This window comes from Meleagris gallopavo, chromosome 5, assembly GCF_000146605.3.
Source record: "Meleagris gallopavo isolate NT-WF06-2002-E0010 breed Aviagen turkey brand Nicholas breeding stock chromosome 5, Turkey_5.1, whole genome shotgun sequence".
Classification (NCBI taxonomy): domain Eukaryota; kingdom Metazoa; phylum Chordata; class Aves; order Galliformes; family Phasianidae; genus Meleagris; species Meleagris gallopavo.
In genome coordinates, this window is record NC_015015.2 from 53,085,541 (window position 1) to 53,104,307 (window position 18,767).

General features: G+C 42.1%; 1 protein-coding gene across 2 annotated transcripts in view; it reads right to left on the minus strand.

Moving 5' to 3' along the window:
* The window catches only part of SYT16 (synaptotagmin 16), a 110,748-nt gene that overhangs the window by 25,048 nt on the left and 66,933 nt on the right, over positions 1–18,767 (minus strand). For both annotated transcript variants that reach the window (XM_031553724.1, XM_031553725.1), the window contains 3 exons: positions 15,315–15,568; positions 11,132–11,575; positions 10,114–10,303 (listed from right to left, as the gene is read on the minus strand). In XM_031553724.1, the coding sequence (XP_031409584.1) occupies positions 10,114–10,303; positions 11,132–11,575; positions 15,315–15,568 (888 nt within the window). The remainder of the gene's footprint in view (positions 1–10,113; positions 10,304–11,131; positions 11,576–15,314; positions 15,569–18,767) is intronic.

The window sequence follows — 18,767 nt, forward strand, 5'->3', positions numbered from 1 at the left end:
GTAGAGGGCTGTTTTCTTTTTCCTTTCTATTCTATTCACCCTTATTTGGGAGGGGGGAATTTCAAAATAGCTAAAAATTCAGCCAGACTTATTTTTCAACACAAGCAAGCAGCTAAGTAGGACAATTCCCTGTTTAAATTTCAGAATGTATTTTCTTTAAAAATTGAAATCTCACACTTACATAATCTCAGTACATTTTCCAAACCAATCCAATGTGCAGGCAGAATGCTGAAGAGGCTCATTTCTGCTGGCATGAAAGAGAGGAGAGTGCTGGGACACAGGAATTCATGGAGATGAGACCCTCTCTGCTCCCTGCCCAATGTCTCCATTTTTCTGTAGATACATCCTTGGTGTCACACCCCTTTCCCCACCACTCTCTGAGAACTGCTTTTTTAAGGGTAAGGGAATCTCAGTAAACCTTTCTATCACCCTCCCTTCTTACTGCCAGCACTGATAGCCCAGGTGGGATTCATCACACCTAATTTCAGTCACAAACATTTCAGCAGACCCCTACAGAGTCAACCAAGTTACAGCCAATTCTGCCAAAGAGACATATGGCATAGTTCACCAGCAACGTAGCAGACAGTGTGGTTACTAGAGATGATGTACGTCTCAACACAAAAGCAAGAGCCACAGCTTAAATCTCACAGGATGCTGTTCCAGAATGTCCCAGTTAAATTTTCCAGGTAAAGAATACATTGGTTCCTTGCAGATGAATTCTAGGATCCACACCCTCAACTTTTGCAAGCAGGGAATAACATAACTAGTTTTAAAGACAACTGAGCACTGCACAACTGATGACTTAAACCAAGCAAAATCAAAATCAGAAAATTAGGCTTCATACACATCAAATTCTGCTACGTAATTCTTCAGAAAGATCCTCTCTGAGCAGTACTGATGCTGCTCTTCTACGCTTATCATATGGATAAGGTGAGAACATGCAAGCTGGAAGGAGAATAAGCTCTGTGCAGAGCTAATACCAGGAGCTTTATTCATTCCCATGTAAACACGAGCAAAACTATTGCAAAAGACAACAGCAGGCTGCTAACTCTTCTCAGATTTATTCCACTGGGTGTATTTTATCAGCTGAAAGAATTGAGCTAGCCTGAACAGAAATAAAGGAGTAGGTGTGGATAACATATTTAGCATGTGAAATTCGCTTTGCAGAGCTGGTACATCTGAAGCAGAGCTGATATTCTGCTTCACTAACTACATTTTAAGATTGTAGCTTGCTTGCCCTCACTGCATTGTGCTCCTTTCAGCACCTTCTTAGGTGTCTCATTAGAAAACACTTTCTAGCTCTCCTTGTGGTCCACTTTGGTCCTCTGAGCTAGAAAGCTTTCCCCTTAGGTTGGTTTTGACCAAAAAAAATCCATTCCTGGACACATGGTGAGATTAGTGGAACTAGACCAAGCATGAATCTGCCAATTTGTTGAGGAATGTATGTGTGAGAGCATCTATTCATTATGAAGGCAAACATTTTCCATCTAATTACATGCTCAGATTCAGTAACGGCCTCATTACTGTGGTCTCTCAGCACTTTCCACTCTTCTGTATATTTACTTTCACATCAGCTCTGTCATGCACAAAAGGAGAAGAGAGATCAGGCTTCCTTTAAAATACCAAAGAGCTTGCTTTCTCTTCAGGCACCTATCTCTGACAGAAAGAGCCAGACCTCTTAATAGCTGGGAGTGGTTGAGATTGTAACAGGAGTCTGCAAAGAAGTAGGAACAAAGCTGCATTTTGCCAAGACCAATTTTAGCACCACATCCACCTGAGGAAGTTCTTGCTACGAATCATTTTTACTTTCAAGTTGTCCTTCATCCCTAGGATGAGTGGGGTGAACAGTGATCACGTGCACAAAATATGAGTGCCTCTGCATTTAATACCAGAGTGAAAAGCACTAAATTAAGGAGCAGTGCAAGAAGCCAGACACATTTTGGGCTGGCGCTGTGTATTACTCCAGAGGTTTGGCCAAACATCTTCTCATGCAGACTGCTCTGTCTCCGTCAACAGCGCCCCAACCATAAAACACCTCTTGAGAGCTCATCTGCAAAGGCAATCAGTTTATCCATGATTCTTCTAATGACCCATTTCTGTCATCATCCTTCCAAGGGAACTAACCGATAATGACAACTCAGGGGAATAATCAACTATAATTTATATGCTCCTGCTTTTGGAGCATGTAGCACAGTGCAAGCTCTGCTTCCACTTATCCTAAGCTCCACCATTATTAATAACACTGACCTGGGAACAAAAACACTGCAGTATGAAAGGGTCTGACTCCCTACTTGAATTTATATTTAGAAAGAAAATAAACAGCCAAAGCCTCCTGACCTCTCAGACCGTGGACTGCAGGGTACACCCCATGCAGAGTATTAAGGACTCCCCCAGCCTCACTCCAGGCAAGCTAACTCATTTCCAAAACCAGTATAACCATGCCAGCGTGCTGCAATCCAGACTAATATGTAGTCATAACCTCAAGCTGTCAGAGTTCAAGGAGCATTTGGACAATGCTCTCAGACACAGGGTTTGGATTCTGCATGGCCCTCTGTGGAGCAAGGGGTTGGACTCAATCTCCCTTCCAGCTCAGAATAGTCTTTGATTCTATGATATTCTGTGCTGAGTAGAGAAAGCTGCACAGGTACCTCCATTAACTCCAACTGACCTGTCAGTTCAGAAGGCTCTTTCCATTAGTGCGTGGCGTTACCTCCCCACGATGTTACCTGGGGCAGAGACCACTGAGCCTGGATCACTGAAGCTGTACCAGGAAAGAGCATGGAGGAGAGTCAGACTCCAGCTTTTTTCCCCAGCCCCACACTGTGAACATCTACATTAGGCCAGAGGCAGCTTGTGGCCTACTCTATTTACTATACAAGCACTCAGATCTGCCTACTACGTTGCTGAGGAGCCAGATTTCTTTCCCCATTCCCACTGAGTCTCTGCCACTCAGGTCTGCTCTGCCATGGCTGGCAGCTCTCCCGCACGAGGCTGGGATCTGGCAGCCTTCCTTGCAATGCGTGAGTCACTGAGGAACCAGCAACACCTTTCATGTAAAAGGCAGCAGAAAGGAGAACACTGCTCCCTGGAAGGGAATTGCCAGCATAAATAGCTTGTTTGGTACGAGGGGAGGGGCTGCAGAGGGGTGGGAGGTAGGGCTCCCTGCAAGCAAGGTCCCTCAGAAAGGAAAGCTGCTTCCAAACAGCCTCTGAGCTCAGAACCTCGGTGATCCAAAGTGCTGACACAACCCTTGTAGCCCAGCAAAACGGGTTTCACAGAGCCAGCCCTAAGCTAGGACACATGTTGTCTGTGGAACCAGCATCCTCCTCCCTGACCCTGACCCTGAGAAGGTGCAGCTTCTGTGCTTATGCATCTGAAGTGCCACACAGGCACCTCTCCAGATGTTCAGGATGCTACCTCTACTAAGGGCATTTTCAACACTTCTTACAGTGCACAGTGTGCTTTATGCATTGCTGCTGCCTTGGAGAGAATGGGAACTCTAAATGAGAGTGTATCATGAATGCCCAGCAATGGGAGCAATAGTTCTGCTGCTGCATGAGGTAAGGATGCTTAAGTTTGGCTGTTCTCACCTCCAGCAATGGTGCCCACAGGCACGGCTTTATTATACAGCCTGTCATCACATTTGCAAATGCTGCTCTGTGGAGTTACTGTTGATTTACATTAAACATTCAGCTCCAACTGAAATTTGGAATTAGCAGAATTCTACCAATTCTACCCTGGGAGCAATTGCTTTGTCTTCTGCTTATTTTGGGAGGGGGAAGAAAAGATTTTTCTTCTTGTTCACAGCTATGGGAGCAGGAGAGGCATCACCATACACTCAGCTTCAAATGTATCCCTCTGGTTCAGAAACATCTTCACTTTACATATAGCAATGTAATACCATCACAGACTTTTAGAAATACAAAACTATTCAACGTGATAGCAGATAACTGCATGTGCAAGATATCACTGGATGTTTAATTATTATGGAACATCTACCTCAAAAATCTCACTGCTGCTCCTTACAAGTCCATTACTCCATTCCTTGGTTTTCAGTGCCAGGTCTCACGTGCCTCATATAGAAGAGCTGCACCTAGTCAGACCTCCCAGTATCACCTACCTTAGTAAGTCTACACAAAAACAGCATAAACTGATTCTCTTTCAAACACTCTCCCAAACTCCAGTGATCTGTGACTCAAGAACTTCCTTAGTCAAAGGCAATCTTTGTATTTCTTTGGTTCTCAGACCATTTTTCTTCATGGATTTATCCTGCTGAACTCAAGAGAGCTGTACCCACAGTACTCTGCAGTTAGGCACACGGCAGTGTGAGTATGCACAGTGTGAAGAGCACTCTCCTCCTCAGAGCCTGCTACCTCCTCACTTCATTTTAAGACCGTTTATTTTCTTTAATCAGGAGAGACAATGAATTGTTGCCAACTCACTTTCACAACACTTAGGATTTCACAGACTGCCACCAAATCCTCTCCCTTCTCCCATTTGTTGTAGCACTACTGGAAGTCCAGGTTATCCAACTTCAGCTTGCTGGAAGCTGTTCCCATGCCTCTGAGTATCTCTGTCATTCATCAATGCATCTCTCCAATCCTTCCAATATTCTACTTGAATGGAGGGAGCCAGAATTGTGTATGGTATTCATTATGCAGGCACTCGGATATTTACAATCAAATACAGATTTTTCATTTTCTTTTCTATATAATACACATCTGATTGACTTTTTTTTCTCAGAAGACATTTCCTATAAGCCTAATATCTCACTCCCAGGCGGCTCTGAGTCCACCCACGTTAAGTCTGAATTTCACAACACCATACCTTACATTTATCCACACTTCATCTCCCACACCAGTGTCCAGCTGCTCATTACTGAGATATCCTTCTGGGACTCCACACAGCTGGCCTCATCTTTACTGTTCCAAACAAAGCTTTCTCAGTGTATCTTAAGCTGATTCAAGCCATATCCAAGGACAGACAATGAGAAGATGCAGAAGTGGTTTTGTACAAGCTTACTCTGACCAACTGGCAAGTACTCAGCACTGAATAGTTGTCCAAACACCTCTACTGAACTCTCTGGACTCAGTGCATCCCAGCAAACCCCGGCACAAATCCCCCTCTTATTGGTGATGAGATAGGAGCATGAATTACAAAGCTTTAGGAGCTCAAGCAAGCTCCCTGTTCAGCGCCAGACACGTTGGTTATTTTTTTTAATTCAGTTTCCTGGTTTTAGCGGGATCAATTAAAGAAATTAACCTGTCTTAGTCCTCTGGGATAATAACTTTCTTCACAAATAAGTTGATTTAAAAAAACAACACACTAACATCTTTCAAGTCCTCTGGTATCTGACCAAGAAATACCACGTAAGGACTCTAATTCTCCTACCAGAGCATCTTCTGTATTCTTTGGTGTTACCTGGAGCTCAGGCGCACACAAATTTTTACTTCAAGAATTTCTCCTCTTCCCAATAGAAATCCTCATAGCTTGTTCTTTCTCCCTCCTGTCTTCCCCAGAGTTAAGTGTTATTGTACTTGCTTAATGGGGTTAATACGCTACTGATATAATAATAATCACGTATGGATGTAATTATTATGTGTGATTAATTCTGCAGTTGCCGAAAAGCTTGGAGGACTTTTCTTAGACAAGGGAATATCTTTTTACAATAGCCCTTCTCAAATCACATTACATACAGACCTAAACCCCAAAATAAATGCGAAAGGGGAAAAAACAAAGGCTGGATTAGAGGAAAGAGAGCTGCACCCAGAGCAGCTGATGAAGGTTAAGCACGATGTGGGCACAGACCATCCCTCCATTGTGTGTTTATACACTGACTAATGCAAATGACCCCTATGAACACTACAATCCCATATTACTACTATAACATGCAAACAATCTGGAACCAGTTACAGATTTTTAAAGATGTGTCTGCCAGCACTGCACACTTCTCTTGTTTACTTTCTTTATAATAAACAGTCTTTAAATGAACATGCTGGGGTTTGTTCTTCTAAGATCAAAATGCAAATCTCTATGAAATGATAAAACAGGTGAATGGCTTGAACAAGAACCAGAGGGAATGAGGTGCACAATACATATGTCACTGAGTGTTAAAATATCTGGGCTGCTCACATTTGACAAACCTCTAGATGCTTTTTTGCACGAGGCTTTTTGGCAGATGCTACCAATTTACAGCGGAGTGCTGCTACCATATAGTCCAATGCTGCTACCATTCTTCTGAGTGCTTTTAAGTGCTCAGAGTGATAATGGACGTATTCACATGGTTAGGAGCTGTGGACTCAGACCTGCAGCTCCACACGTTTCCCAGAACAATGCCTGAATTTTTATCCTTGACCAAGCTGTCCTTACATTTCACATACGTGATTTGAAGAGAAGACTGCCTGGAAGATATAAGTGCCTGTAAGCTGCCCAGCTGTTGTCCCCTAACCCAGCTACTACCCATGTAAGCACCCATGATTTTGATATCTGACTTAGTTCAATCCTCTGCATCCCATAAGATGTGCCAAGAAAAAAAGGAGAGAGATGCACAATCTCCCACCTCCAGCATTCCTTTCACTCTCCAGAAATTACTTGTCACCTCTGCAGTCTTTAAGACCTTGAATCACCAGCTCCCTCTTCTGCACAGTAAAATCCCTGTGCAAGGATGCCGAGGGAACATGCACACACACCGGAGAAAATGTTGAGCTCACCTGTGCAAGACCCCAGGTGGCAGAGAAGAGGGTCAAGGTGGGAAAAGAGCACAACTGGAGAATTTGCAATAATGTAAGATGCTCCTGTCATTCCCCATAGCTGCAGCAGTAAGCAGCAGACAATGCTAAATGCACTGGGCTACAAGTGGACCACACAATGGTACTGTATGGGCTCTGTGCATGCAGGGGTGGGAAACGGAGATGGATTCTGCCCACAGACTCTCTCAGTCTTACAATAAATAACTGCCAACCGTAGCAGCTTGAGCTTGGTATTTAAATGCCTTGAATCACTGTTACGTCTGAAATCCCCATGATACTTTGAAGAAGTAAATCATTCTCTAGTTAGGATGCATATGAGAAAACACAAGGGCTATTTATTGAGCATCTCACTCAGGCAGCATGTTTCAGACAGAGACAATCAGACCTCACAGCACTCCTCTGCAGTGTCTGCAGGAGTTATCAGTGAAATGCTACTCCAGCATGTGAGACAAGTGCTGACTTTCTTCCTTCTTTTAAGCTTTTTTTTCCATTTCTGCTTCACTGGGTCTTCCTCTTTGCATTCATCACGCTACTGGGCTCTCTGCAGGTGCAGAAGTGCAATGCAGAATGCAGAAAAAAACACTGAGTAAAAGCAGATTGTGATAGATTCAGAATCTCTCTATAACAACCGATGAATTTCACCTAATAGCAGACCTAACACAGACACACTGCAGGCTTGATAATGCTGTAGTTGATCTGCGTACAGAACAGATGCAAAGGGCAAACTCAAGATGGACTTAATATCAAAGATAGGAAAAATTTGTTATTTTTCCACTGTCAGGAATATTAGTTTGGGTGGCTGACAGAGGACTTTAGCTAGCTTATCGGACTGATTTAACAAGGCTTATCTGAAGCCCCACAGACACAGAAAGCAGAAAATTCAGACAGAATTTAAAACAGAAACTCCTTCAAAGATTGCCTTCTTTCCTCACACACTGGACCTGTTCTCTTCTTATCAATAAATACACAGAATGCTTATCAGCCTTAAAGATGCTGTCAACCAACCTACTGTTTTTCTGTGTGCCCATCAGCTGAAAAACTGAATGGGACATCTAACCAAGGCAGGTAACCCACGCTGATAGCAAACTTATGTGCACATGATTAATCTGCCAAACCCCATCCAAGAGGCCCAGGATAGACACAATTACGCAGCACCCAGACAATGAATTAAAGGGTTGCTCAACTTACTGCAACATGCAGTGCTATCCCATAAGCACCTGGAAAGACATTCTTCACAATAATACCAACAAATGCCAGTCATTTGATCATTATATTGTAGGTAGAAAACTGGACACCTATTATTCAAGTTCTTTGCAGTGCAAGCATTTCATTTACTGGGAAAGTGTGGGGCATTACAGCTTCCTGATTCAGCTAGATACTAGACTTTTGCAGGGCCTGATACAGAAACTGAAGTGCTGCATAATCCTGCCCTTCAGGCAGTTATGTGACAAAACTCCAAGACCACAGGCAGATGTGTAAAAATACAGCAGAAAAACCAGAGCAAATTAACTTGGACCTACACTGGGACTACTTTTATTTAAGAATGAAAGTAGACTTAGCCTACCTTTTCTTTAAATTGGCTAGAACCACTCTGACTTGAAACTTTTAATAAAACACAAATGCAAACAGTACCATTCCTTCAAGTAAATCCCATGGAGATCTACCATGTTACAGCCAATGAAACTAACTAGGGCTACACAGACTGAGGTCAAGTGTTTCACTGTTGCACAGACTTGCCCTTAATTCTTGAAGGACTGGCTGTTCACATGGTCAGATTACTTCTGGAATATACTAAAGTACTGATGCAGTTCAGTCAAAACTTAAGCTTTCATGTCTGCATACTGAAATATTACACAAATATTTGCTAGCTCTGGGACAATCAGCACAGCATCTTGCAAAAGCAATCTAAGCATTTTGCAAGATGAAGATACTACATCAAATGCAGTGAGTGCCAGAAGCTGTCAAAGGTTGTTACCTTTGACACAGAGACAACTAGATCCCAAAAAACAAACACAGCAGCAAACAAAAAATGCTACTCCAAACTGCCATTCTCTGCTGGTTTCAGCCAGCAGGCAATAGAACAATATGAGATGAACACAGAGCTGCCATTCAAACCCTGAGTGAGAGGCACAAACCAAAAAGGCAACACTGATTGCATGATCCCATTTATATCACAGACATTAGCACCATCCATCCACTAAGTTTGTAAAGCACTTACTACAGCTCTAGCACTAACCAAATCTATTGTAATGCAATCTTCACTTTTTCCTTTGAGTTATGGAGGAAGGGAGCTCAACTGATTAGATACAGGAACAAAACTTTGTTTTTTCTTTCTACAAAAGACTTTTTTATGTGGCTACCAAGAATTCAGAATAGTAAGATCCCCAAAGGGCCAAAAGAACCAGGTCACCCAGAGCCCAGCCCACAGCAAGGAGACTGAAAGTACAGCCCTTGGAAAGGGCCATCTAACAGCACCAAGCAGGGCCTCTGCATAGGGCCATAATAGAATCATAGAATTGTTCAGGTTGGAAAAGACCTTCAAGATCATCAAGTCCAACAACAACTACAAGTCCAACCATACTACCCTAACTCTAACAACCCTCCACTAAACCATGTCCCTGAGCACCACATCCAGACAATTTTTAAACACATTCAGGGATGGTGACTCAACCACCTCCCTGGGAGCCGATTCCAGTGCTTGACAACTCTTTCTGTAAAGAAGTTTTTCCTGACATCCAACCTAAACTTACACTGTCAAAACTTGAGGCCATTTCCCCTTGTCCTGTCACCAGTGAGAAGAGACCAACCCCACTCTCGCTGCAATCGCCTTTCAGGTATTTGAAGAGAGCAATAAGGTCTCCCTTCAGCCTCCTTTTCCCCACACTAAACCCCAGACTAAACAGCCCCAGTTCCTTCAGTCTCTCCTCATGGAGCATCTTCTCCAAACCCTTCACAAGCTTTGCTGCCCTTCTTTGGACCTGCTCCAGCACTTCAATGTCCGTTCTGTACTGATGTGCATGTCACATGGCAACATACAATCACTTGAAAAGTGCTTCTTTCTTTTTATGAATTTGTTAGGAATTACTCTGTGCTTTGGATATCACAGCAATTCTGCCATAATCAGATGTTGTAAAGATATATGCAGTAAAAGAGGCACTATGGTATTACCGTCGTGTCAGCTGCCTCTTCATATGATTGCATCCACTTACACTGCAAAGTTTACCAGCGCACACATTTGAAATAGTGCTTTTAATTTTCAATCAGATACTCTGTAAGGAAATGACATAATTGAATATCCAAGGGAAGAAAATAAAAAGCAAATTTTGACTCAGTGGTGTTATTTAATAGCAGTGAAAGTACTTACCAGGTGGCCTATTAATTGCGAGGTTTCGGAAATGACTGCCTTTGATCATCTCCACTGACAGCCGCCCCGTAGTTGCATTGTATGACAAGCCCACAAGCAGCTCTGGCACCCCTCCATGAGACAGGGACTGTGTTGAAGAAGCGCTATCACTGTGAGAGATTGCTGACAGACTAAGCTGAGAGTCTGCACTCTGCAGGGAAAGAGCACTGAAAGTCTCATCAGAATGTTTACCACCACCCTCCCTTTGGTTTATATTTTGTGGCCTTGTTTAGTAAGATCACACTTACAAAATGGCAATGACTAAGAATGAATAAGGCACAAAAAGAATTAAAGCATCACTTTTACAAAAACATATCTCTGAACCTTCTCTTTAAAGATGAGGAACTCTGTGCAACATGTTATTACTAGTGCAAATTAAAGCCTGCGAGATAAGCATATATCCCAATGCATTAAAAGCACAGTAAATCTCCTTAAAAATGGCTTTTGGATGAAATGCATTTTGCACAGTTTGGATTTCTTTTGGTCACGTACTGTGCATTTTCTAAATTTCCTTCCTTGAACCACAATGTACACTGTATCCCCTTCTCACCCAATGTATCATCTTTCATTCATTTTCTGTGCATCACCTCTTCTTGTAGACATCATGTCAGAGCTCCTCTGCACAAATTGATCAGTGTAGCCATACAACTGTGATGTGCATGGAAGGCTATGAAGAAGCACAGCCATTTCCTCCTCCCTTGACCTACCTCTCCAATCTGCCATGCAAAGGAACATCAGTAAGTATTTCTGGTAACATGAAAACTGTTCAGTGCAAAGATCCACAAGCTTGGAGTTAGTACCAAATGAAGTAGCCTTTGAATTGGCAGTAATACAGCTCCATCGACATAATGGCGCAGAAGAACTACTGTTCTTGTTGAAATTAAGTCAATTAGCCTGAATTAAAGATACTAAGTATAGCCAATCCCCATTCTCCAAAGGAACAATTTTATGGACTCCAAATTTCCTTCCTCAAACTTACGGTCAAATTACTCCTTGGTTCCAAGACCAACGTCACCTTCACTTCCTCTTCCTGGCTGATGTTGCTCAGGTAGAACAATTGCTCTCCCATCATCTTCTCTCCAATCACCTTGTGCACAGCATAGAGGCGGAAACGGACAGCATGGCCACCTAACTCATGTGGCTCCAGCTTACTAAAGGTAATATTATCCTTGAACACGGGGATGGGTCCTCTCTGAACACTTGTCTTACCCCTCTGTTTCTTGCTAGGCATCAATACTGTGTGCACTTGCCAAGTGTTCACACCACTGCGGTCTTTGTCTGGGATGCCCCTGGCCTCCAAGACAGTAACTATGAGCTTTTGACTTGAGGCTTTATAACTGAAAATGACATCAAGATCACCGCATTTACAAACGGGCTGATAAGCACTGTGATGAGCTGGTTCATTGTTCACCTCATCAGCCTCCTGCAAAGAGAAGGAAGAAAAAAAAAAACCTTCACTGGAGTTCAACTGCCTCTGTGATCCCAACTCTATTTAAAAAATGTTGATGACCTCACTTGTGCTTGCAAACATAGGCAGTTTCTCTGGAAAATAAGGATCCCACTTTTCCCAGAGAGGCCAATGCTAGTTAATTGCCTGATTCTGTGTAATATTCCCCATACAATCTAGTAAGCAACAGCACTTGGAAACATTTCCAACAAAGAGTTTCATCAATATTTAAATGTTTAGCAAAAGACTGCTAATTTAGCAAAAAACTGTTCACAGGGAAAAAACTAGTCCAAAAGTTGGGGTTTTTCATTCACACTTATTTTGAGGCATTAATAAAACTCTTTGGTTTCATGTGGTTAAAAATGTTGCAACCTATTACTTGAATATACATGGATTTATTCATTTACTTTACATTACTGAAATAAAAAAAATTCAATCAAACCTGATAACTTTTTGGGCATTTTGTTCTGTAGGATAATCAAACCTTTAAGCACTGTGTTCACTTTGATGGAAAGGGAAATCAAAATAACCAAATTTGTTGCAGAATGGAAATTCCATTTCTAGATGCTACTCTCTCTCTCAATATTTTTCCTGCAGCTAAAGTAATCATAATCAAGAGAAACTGTCTGATTAAATACATATTGATCCTTTATTCATTTTTTAAGTCTCCCAAGAGATGCATCTGTACCTTCTGTGCACTATGGATACTAAAATGTTCAGAATAAAAATTCAAAATAGAGAACAAAAATGCAGACCAATTCACACACAATCTTTTATCTACTTTTAAAGCAAGAATCATCTTGATAGAAGAAAATAAAAAACACAGATGCTCACCTTACCTTTTGATGAGTGGGCGTGCGCCTTTCTGTTCAAAAGTGCTTGTTATCTCAGAGCTAGAATGTGCTTCAAGTGATAAAGGGGTTGCTATAGTGATCGATGATTTGTATTTAAACATGAGTATACACTGTACTAGGGAAAGATTTCCAGTTAATAGCCTGAAGGTGAATTAAGGCCTGTCACTAGCAGTCTGAGTCACCCTCCTCCTCAAACATTTATCTTCCTTTGCATTTCAAGTAACGCTTCTTCTCAACATAGGAATCTCATTGTTCAGAGTACAGCTGATGGGCCATAAGACTTCTGATGTAATTCCCTTGAGAAGTTTCTAGGGTAGGCTGTCTCAAACAAGACCTCAAACAAATCTCAAAATTGACATCTATTTCCTGTTAATCTACTTTTCAAGTGTTCAGATTCATCTACCATGATGTGCAGAGCTTCAGCTTCTCATATTTGTATCGATGTTTGAGGGATTCGCATATCTGGATACAGAAGTCCATTTCTGTACAATGATGGAGACCTGCTGTCATACATCTTGCAATTGTAATGCCAAAGAGAGAAGTATCACCTCTTGGTCAGTACACAGAATGACTTGCTTGCCCGTAAACATGCCTTTCTGAATAAGCAGGTTTCAAAGACAAAAACACAAGGCAGGCCAGGTTGCCAGGAGAGAATGCGATGTTATGCAGATGTAAGTGCTGCTATGTAGCTGTCAAAGTTATTTCTGTCTGTTTGTTGAAATAATATTTAAGAAGGAAATGTAATGGAACTGCACTTGATTCACTTTTCTCTTTGCAAGTTCATCCCTCCTCACTTTCATCTGTGCATTTGCTGTTAAGAAGATGGAATCAAGACACAATTGAGAACTGCTACCAAAGTGTAGAGAAAACTACACTTGCAGCATAACTGCTTTCATCTACATGTCTGAGCTGAAGAATGTGAATACCCATGCACGATCATAAGCCCACAGGTAGAAAAAGCCAAGAGATACTTTCCTGCCCCAACCAGGCTGAGTGTCTCATCTTCTGGCTGCCTGAAAAGCAGACTGTAGGTCAGGTATTCAGTCTTACACAGAATGGTTAAAAAAGATTTGGCTATCAAGGGGGTTCAGATTGCATACTAGAAGGTGACTGGGCATGGCACAGGCTTCCCAGGGCAACGGGCATGGCCTCAAGCTGCTGGAGCTCAAGAAGCATCTGGACAACGCACTCAGACACAGGGTTTGGATTTGAGGTGGTCCTGCTGCATGGAGCCAGGAGTTGGACCTGATGGCCCTTATGGATCCCTTCCAACTCAGGATACTCTCTGATTCTATGAAATCTCAAATCTATTACAATAGCTGTGGCCATATCCACTGCAAAGAAAACTGCTTACATTGGAGGAAGATAGGAAAAGAGAAATGCCAGACTGTGGCATTTGGGCTGATGCCTTCAGAGAGATCTGTGCTATCTGGCACTCACTGTGGGTTTTCAGCCCACAAAGCTTTCAGATGCTTAATCTTCTTTCTGCAGAAGTCTTAACAAAACAGCCACTGGCTTCTGGAACTCTGCCTAGGGCCGGGAGTGTTTTGTGAATGTACTGGCTATGCAAATGGTTAAACTGGAATCCAAGGGGTGTAGAACCTCACCTGAATTTCTTTTTTCCCTCCTCCCAGCACTGTTGTTGTGATGCCAACCCAGTTATACTATGTGTGTAACCCAGTCACTCAGGACAGAGCCAACATCCATTTCACTAAGTAAAAGAAGTCCATTTCTGCTAGGGAAACCTGTGAGAGCAGCTAATTATGGACTAGGCTTGAAATGGTACTTGTGGCTCCACTGTAGGGGCATAAAATTATCATTTTTGTCTCTAAAGAGAGGTGCTTTGAATGGAGCATAATAGCACTTGAACATTTCTGGCATGTCAGAACATTTAGTTCCTGCAATAAAAAGTCTTTCATTAATCCACACAATACCTTTGGATGAGAAGCCTGCTCATAGAAGATAAATTGGGACTTGGGGATACGTGCCCCCTGATGCTATAATCACTGTTTGCATTTTTAAAATCTACATACCAGGAGTAAATCAAGAGAAGTATTCCAAAGAAATTCAAGTGGAGGACATTTGAGACACTGCAACAGACATATACCAAGGGAATATTTGTCAAATGCAGAGAAGGAGAAATGAGCCTCAGATGAGCAGACAAACACAGCATGTCAGGCACACAGCGAAGAGAGGTCAAAGCTGCCACTGCTCAGAGTTCCTGTGTGTTGTATAGTACTCTGTGGGACTGGTTGTGCAGCAAACCAAAATGCTATTCAAAATGTCCTTTAAGGCCGGAGCTTGGGCGCTGAGGAGTGGTTCTCCAACTCTTTAACCAGTTGCATGCTCTGAGGAAGGGAACCCTTTTCTTAAAGCCTTGTTGTTCCAAGTATGGAAGCATTAATTTCCACAGCTGAAGAGCAGACTCCTTTAACTCGGGAAGAAGACGTGACCTTTGTGCTGTTCTTTCAATATGCCTGATGCAGGCTGATGTTTTTTCAGAAATTTAATCTTGTGGTAAAATAATAAGAAAACCAAACACATCACGCAGAAAGAATGTGAGAGACAAGGAGGTTGCTAAGTCATCAGACATTCACAATGTCTTAAATTCTAATGTTTTCCTGAGGCTTCAAAAACAAAGGAGTAGAACTAAGGGAAAGCCAAAGAGCTCTCTACCCTTGTGCTCCCTCTTACCTTGGAAAGATGCCCAGTATCAATGGAGACCACAATGATGGTCACTTTGTCAAGTCCCAGACACCCCACCAGTTGCCTCCAGCTTTCCAGATGCTGTCCAAATTATAGAAACCACCAGTACCATTCAGAATCTTACATCACATGTAATAAATGACAGTTCACTGTACCTCAGGGCTCCAAGCTGATGAGCTGTCAGTAGCATCATTTCCTTCAAATCCCTGGTTGGTAAATGCTGCCTCCAATTCCAAACATCCTTCTGCGGCTTGCTGGCTGAAGCCATCAGCAGTGCTGGACTCCATCCTAGGCCCTGAATGCTGCCCGGCACTCCTGCACTCCCTTGTTCTTGAATCAACAGATATATGGTCATTTCCATGACAGGATAGGATGTCTTGGTAACTCAGTTGGCTTAGTCCATCCAGATCTAACAATTTTCAGTAAGAAAACAATTTCAGAGGGATTAGAATGAATTCCTCACTCTCTCCCTCCCAAAACATCTCTCTCTTATTTTATTTTTTTTTTTGTCCATGCTACTGTATGGCAGAGGCAGCTTCTCTTAGGAGCACTGCAGCACTGGACTAGCAATAAATCTTGTATGTATCAGCTTTGATGGAGTGGACATGGCTGTTCCTCACTCTCCACATCCTGAACAGAGAAACCAGCTTCCTTTTCTTGAAGAGGTTAACCACAAAATGCAAGTCAAAGGACTGCTTCAGGTGTTCTAGAGCCTTGGTGCTGCTTTGTGGCCCCCAAGCAATCACTTACATGGAAACGCAGATTGGACAAATGACAGGAACAGGTATCAGCAACATCCTTTCACTCAGGAGAAAGAGGAAAAGGCAGAAGTCAGCATGGCCAAGGGGGTGGTGCTGGTAAGAAAAGGAGTTTTGCAGAGGTAAAAGTACCACCACAACCCCATTGCTCATCCCTGAGAGCTTAAGAGATGCATTCCCTAACTTCCTTGCCTACTTTTGTTAGTTTTAATTCATCTGGCCCTTAACATTTACTTTATGGTCTAAAGGAAAGTTTATAAATGAGAACAAAACGATCTCATTTTGTGCAAATCACAACAGGTTCCTCATCTGTGCCATCAAAACCTCTGTTTTGAACACGGAGCACTTTATTCCAAGGCATCAAGGAGAGCACTCTGTGTGGAGTGACACAGGTAATTACACGGGCAGGAACACAGAAGAAAATAACATTGTGATTTGGCCTTGAATGTGTTCTGCAAACACTTGTAGAAGAAAACCTTTCTCCTTCCAATGAATGCGATGCCAAGCCTTGCTTTAGGAACACGAAGAGCCAGGTTCTGCCTCTATTGCTTTCAAGTAAGCTAGGAGCAGTTACAGTGAATGGGAAAAAGCTGCACTTCCAGACAGATGATGAAAGTAATTGGAACAGATTCAAAAATACTTGGGATTTAAATGTTTGTTCTCATGAACAATATTTTTTTCAAATTTCTCCTCCAACTCAAATCTTTAAATAATAGTAATAACTACTGCATTAAATAGAAAACAATTACTCTGTTTTGGTTTAGATTAACCAACATTTTCATTCTCTCCACATCCCACTGTCTGGAACAAAAAGTCCAAACCCGTATGAGTAGAAATTCAGTGCTTGGCCCTCGGAACAAATATATTGTTAGTGATTCATACCAGCCCCACAAAAACAAAACAAACAAACAGAATGGAGAATAATGACTCAGGAACCATTTCTTGGAGGTAGGCAGAAGCCCTTGTCACCCTTCTTGGCTGCTCTTTCCATTAATAACTAGGAGAACTTGTTCCCTTCCATCTGCCCATGAAGAGTTTCACCTGCTCCCTCCCAACAAAATGCCTCAAGCATGGGTACTTCAACAGAGCAGTTCGAGAGCACCTCACAGTTTTATAATTACGGTGCAGCTCTGAGATGTAGGAGATGGTCCTTCAGAAGAATGAGGGATCTGATCTCTCAATGTCAGGTGAATGCTCTTCTCATTCCCTTCTACAATGCACAGTCCACCTCTTCTTCTCCTCATCCCCCATCTGGCAGACCTAGTCCTGAAACCAAGAGCTCTCATCCTCTCCCCTCTGCCCCAAGCTGAAGCTCAAGCGAAAGTAGAAAGCCATTTTTTTGCTATTACTCCCATTTTCTCTATGGTGTCAAAAAACAGAAACAAGTAAACAGAGCAATGCAAGGAATAAGACAACGGAAATTCCACATACACAAATTTACTGAGAGTGAATGGGTACAGGCGCTCCTTAAGGCATTTAATTAGCAAGCCAACGTCTAATACACATTTTAAACAGTGGGTCATCCATCAAAGCACACACCACACAGCAGGCTTTCAGAATAAAATGCTACTGTAGTAAGAAATCATCCTCACACAATTGTCTTGCGGTTTTGACTCCTGCTGGGATAATATCTAGATCAATAATGGAGGAATTTTCAAAAACTACATTAAAGCCATAAAAGGCTATTCATAACAGGAAAACTCCAGAAATGTATTAATAGAGCAAGCCATTTCCCTGGGACTCAGACACAAAATGAATGTGTTAGGAAAGCAAATGTAGTATTCAGAGAGAGGAAGGGAAAAGGTGATTCACCGCAACCATTTAGTGAAACAGTCTGGCTTTTTTCTATAAATTTAAAGTAGTTTGGTAAGCGATAATCACTTACAAATACCAGTATTGGAGAATCGTTACAGGTAATAGCCCAGCTGTACAGAAGAGAAAAACTGTATGTCTCCAATTACATTGGTTTTAGCATTATATTCACACAAAAAATGGTCAAAACAAAAGTTGCTCATGTAAGGGAAAAGGTCACAGCAGTAAAACGCCTGTAATTTACTTGAGAGAACTTTAAGGAAGAAAATGTCAACTGTCTTACGAATACCTGACATGAATAAACAGCTCAGTATCAGGGATATATGCCAAGAGAGACTTATCAAACTATTTCAGTTTTAATTAGCCAGGGGTCCCCACAGAGCAATAGAGGTCTATTCTACAATTAAGGGCAGATAGCACTGTATACTAAAAGAGTGTGGGTTTTTCAGTCCTGTCCCACCACTGTTCCCTGCTGTGTCACATGCCACAAGTCGTAACAGAGACCAGGAGCACACCAGGGAACATCCATCACCACAGAATCGGGAAGGGCTCTGTTCAGGGTTGGCTATGAAGAAACAAGGAACTTGGCCAGATGAATGGATGAGCCTCACCAATGACAGCAGGGAACAGAACCCTAATAGGTACTGGGATATGGAAGCATTCCTCTTATGATATATGGAAAGTTCAGCATGTGCAATACTGAAATACTGCCAATATTGAAATTAGCAGATAAATTGTTAGTTGAAGCTAAAATACCTTTCTTCTTTTTCAACGATGCACAATCTCTCAGTTCTATGTACTACAATATGCTAAAGAAACATCCTGAGAGACCTCAATGGTTCCTGAAGTGCATAGTGCACTGTCAGAGTTAGAAGATGAAGTCCAGCAGACCTTGCTAAATGAATACCAAATAATTTATTAACCAGAAGGAAGCACTGAGGTGAAAAGTTTAATGTGTGGCTGTTACTTGCATTGACCAAGGTGATGTTTGCTCTGTGGACTGCAACAAATTGCTGTGATTTTACCAAAAAGAAAAAG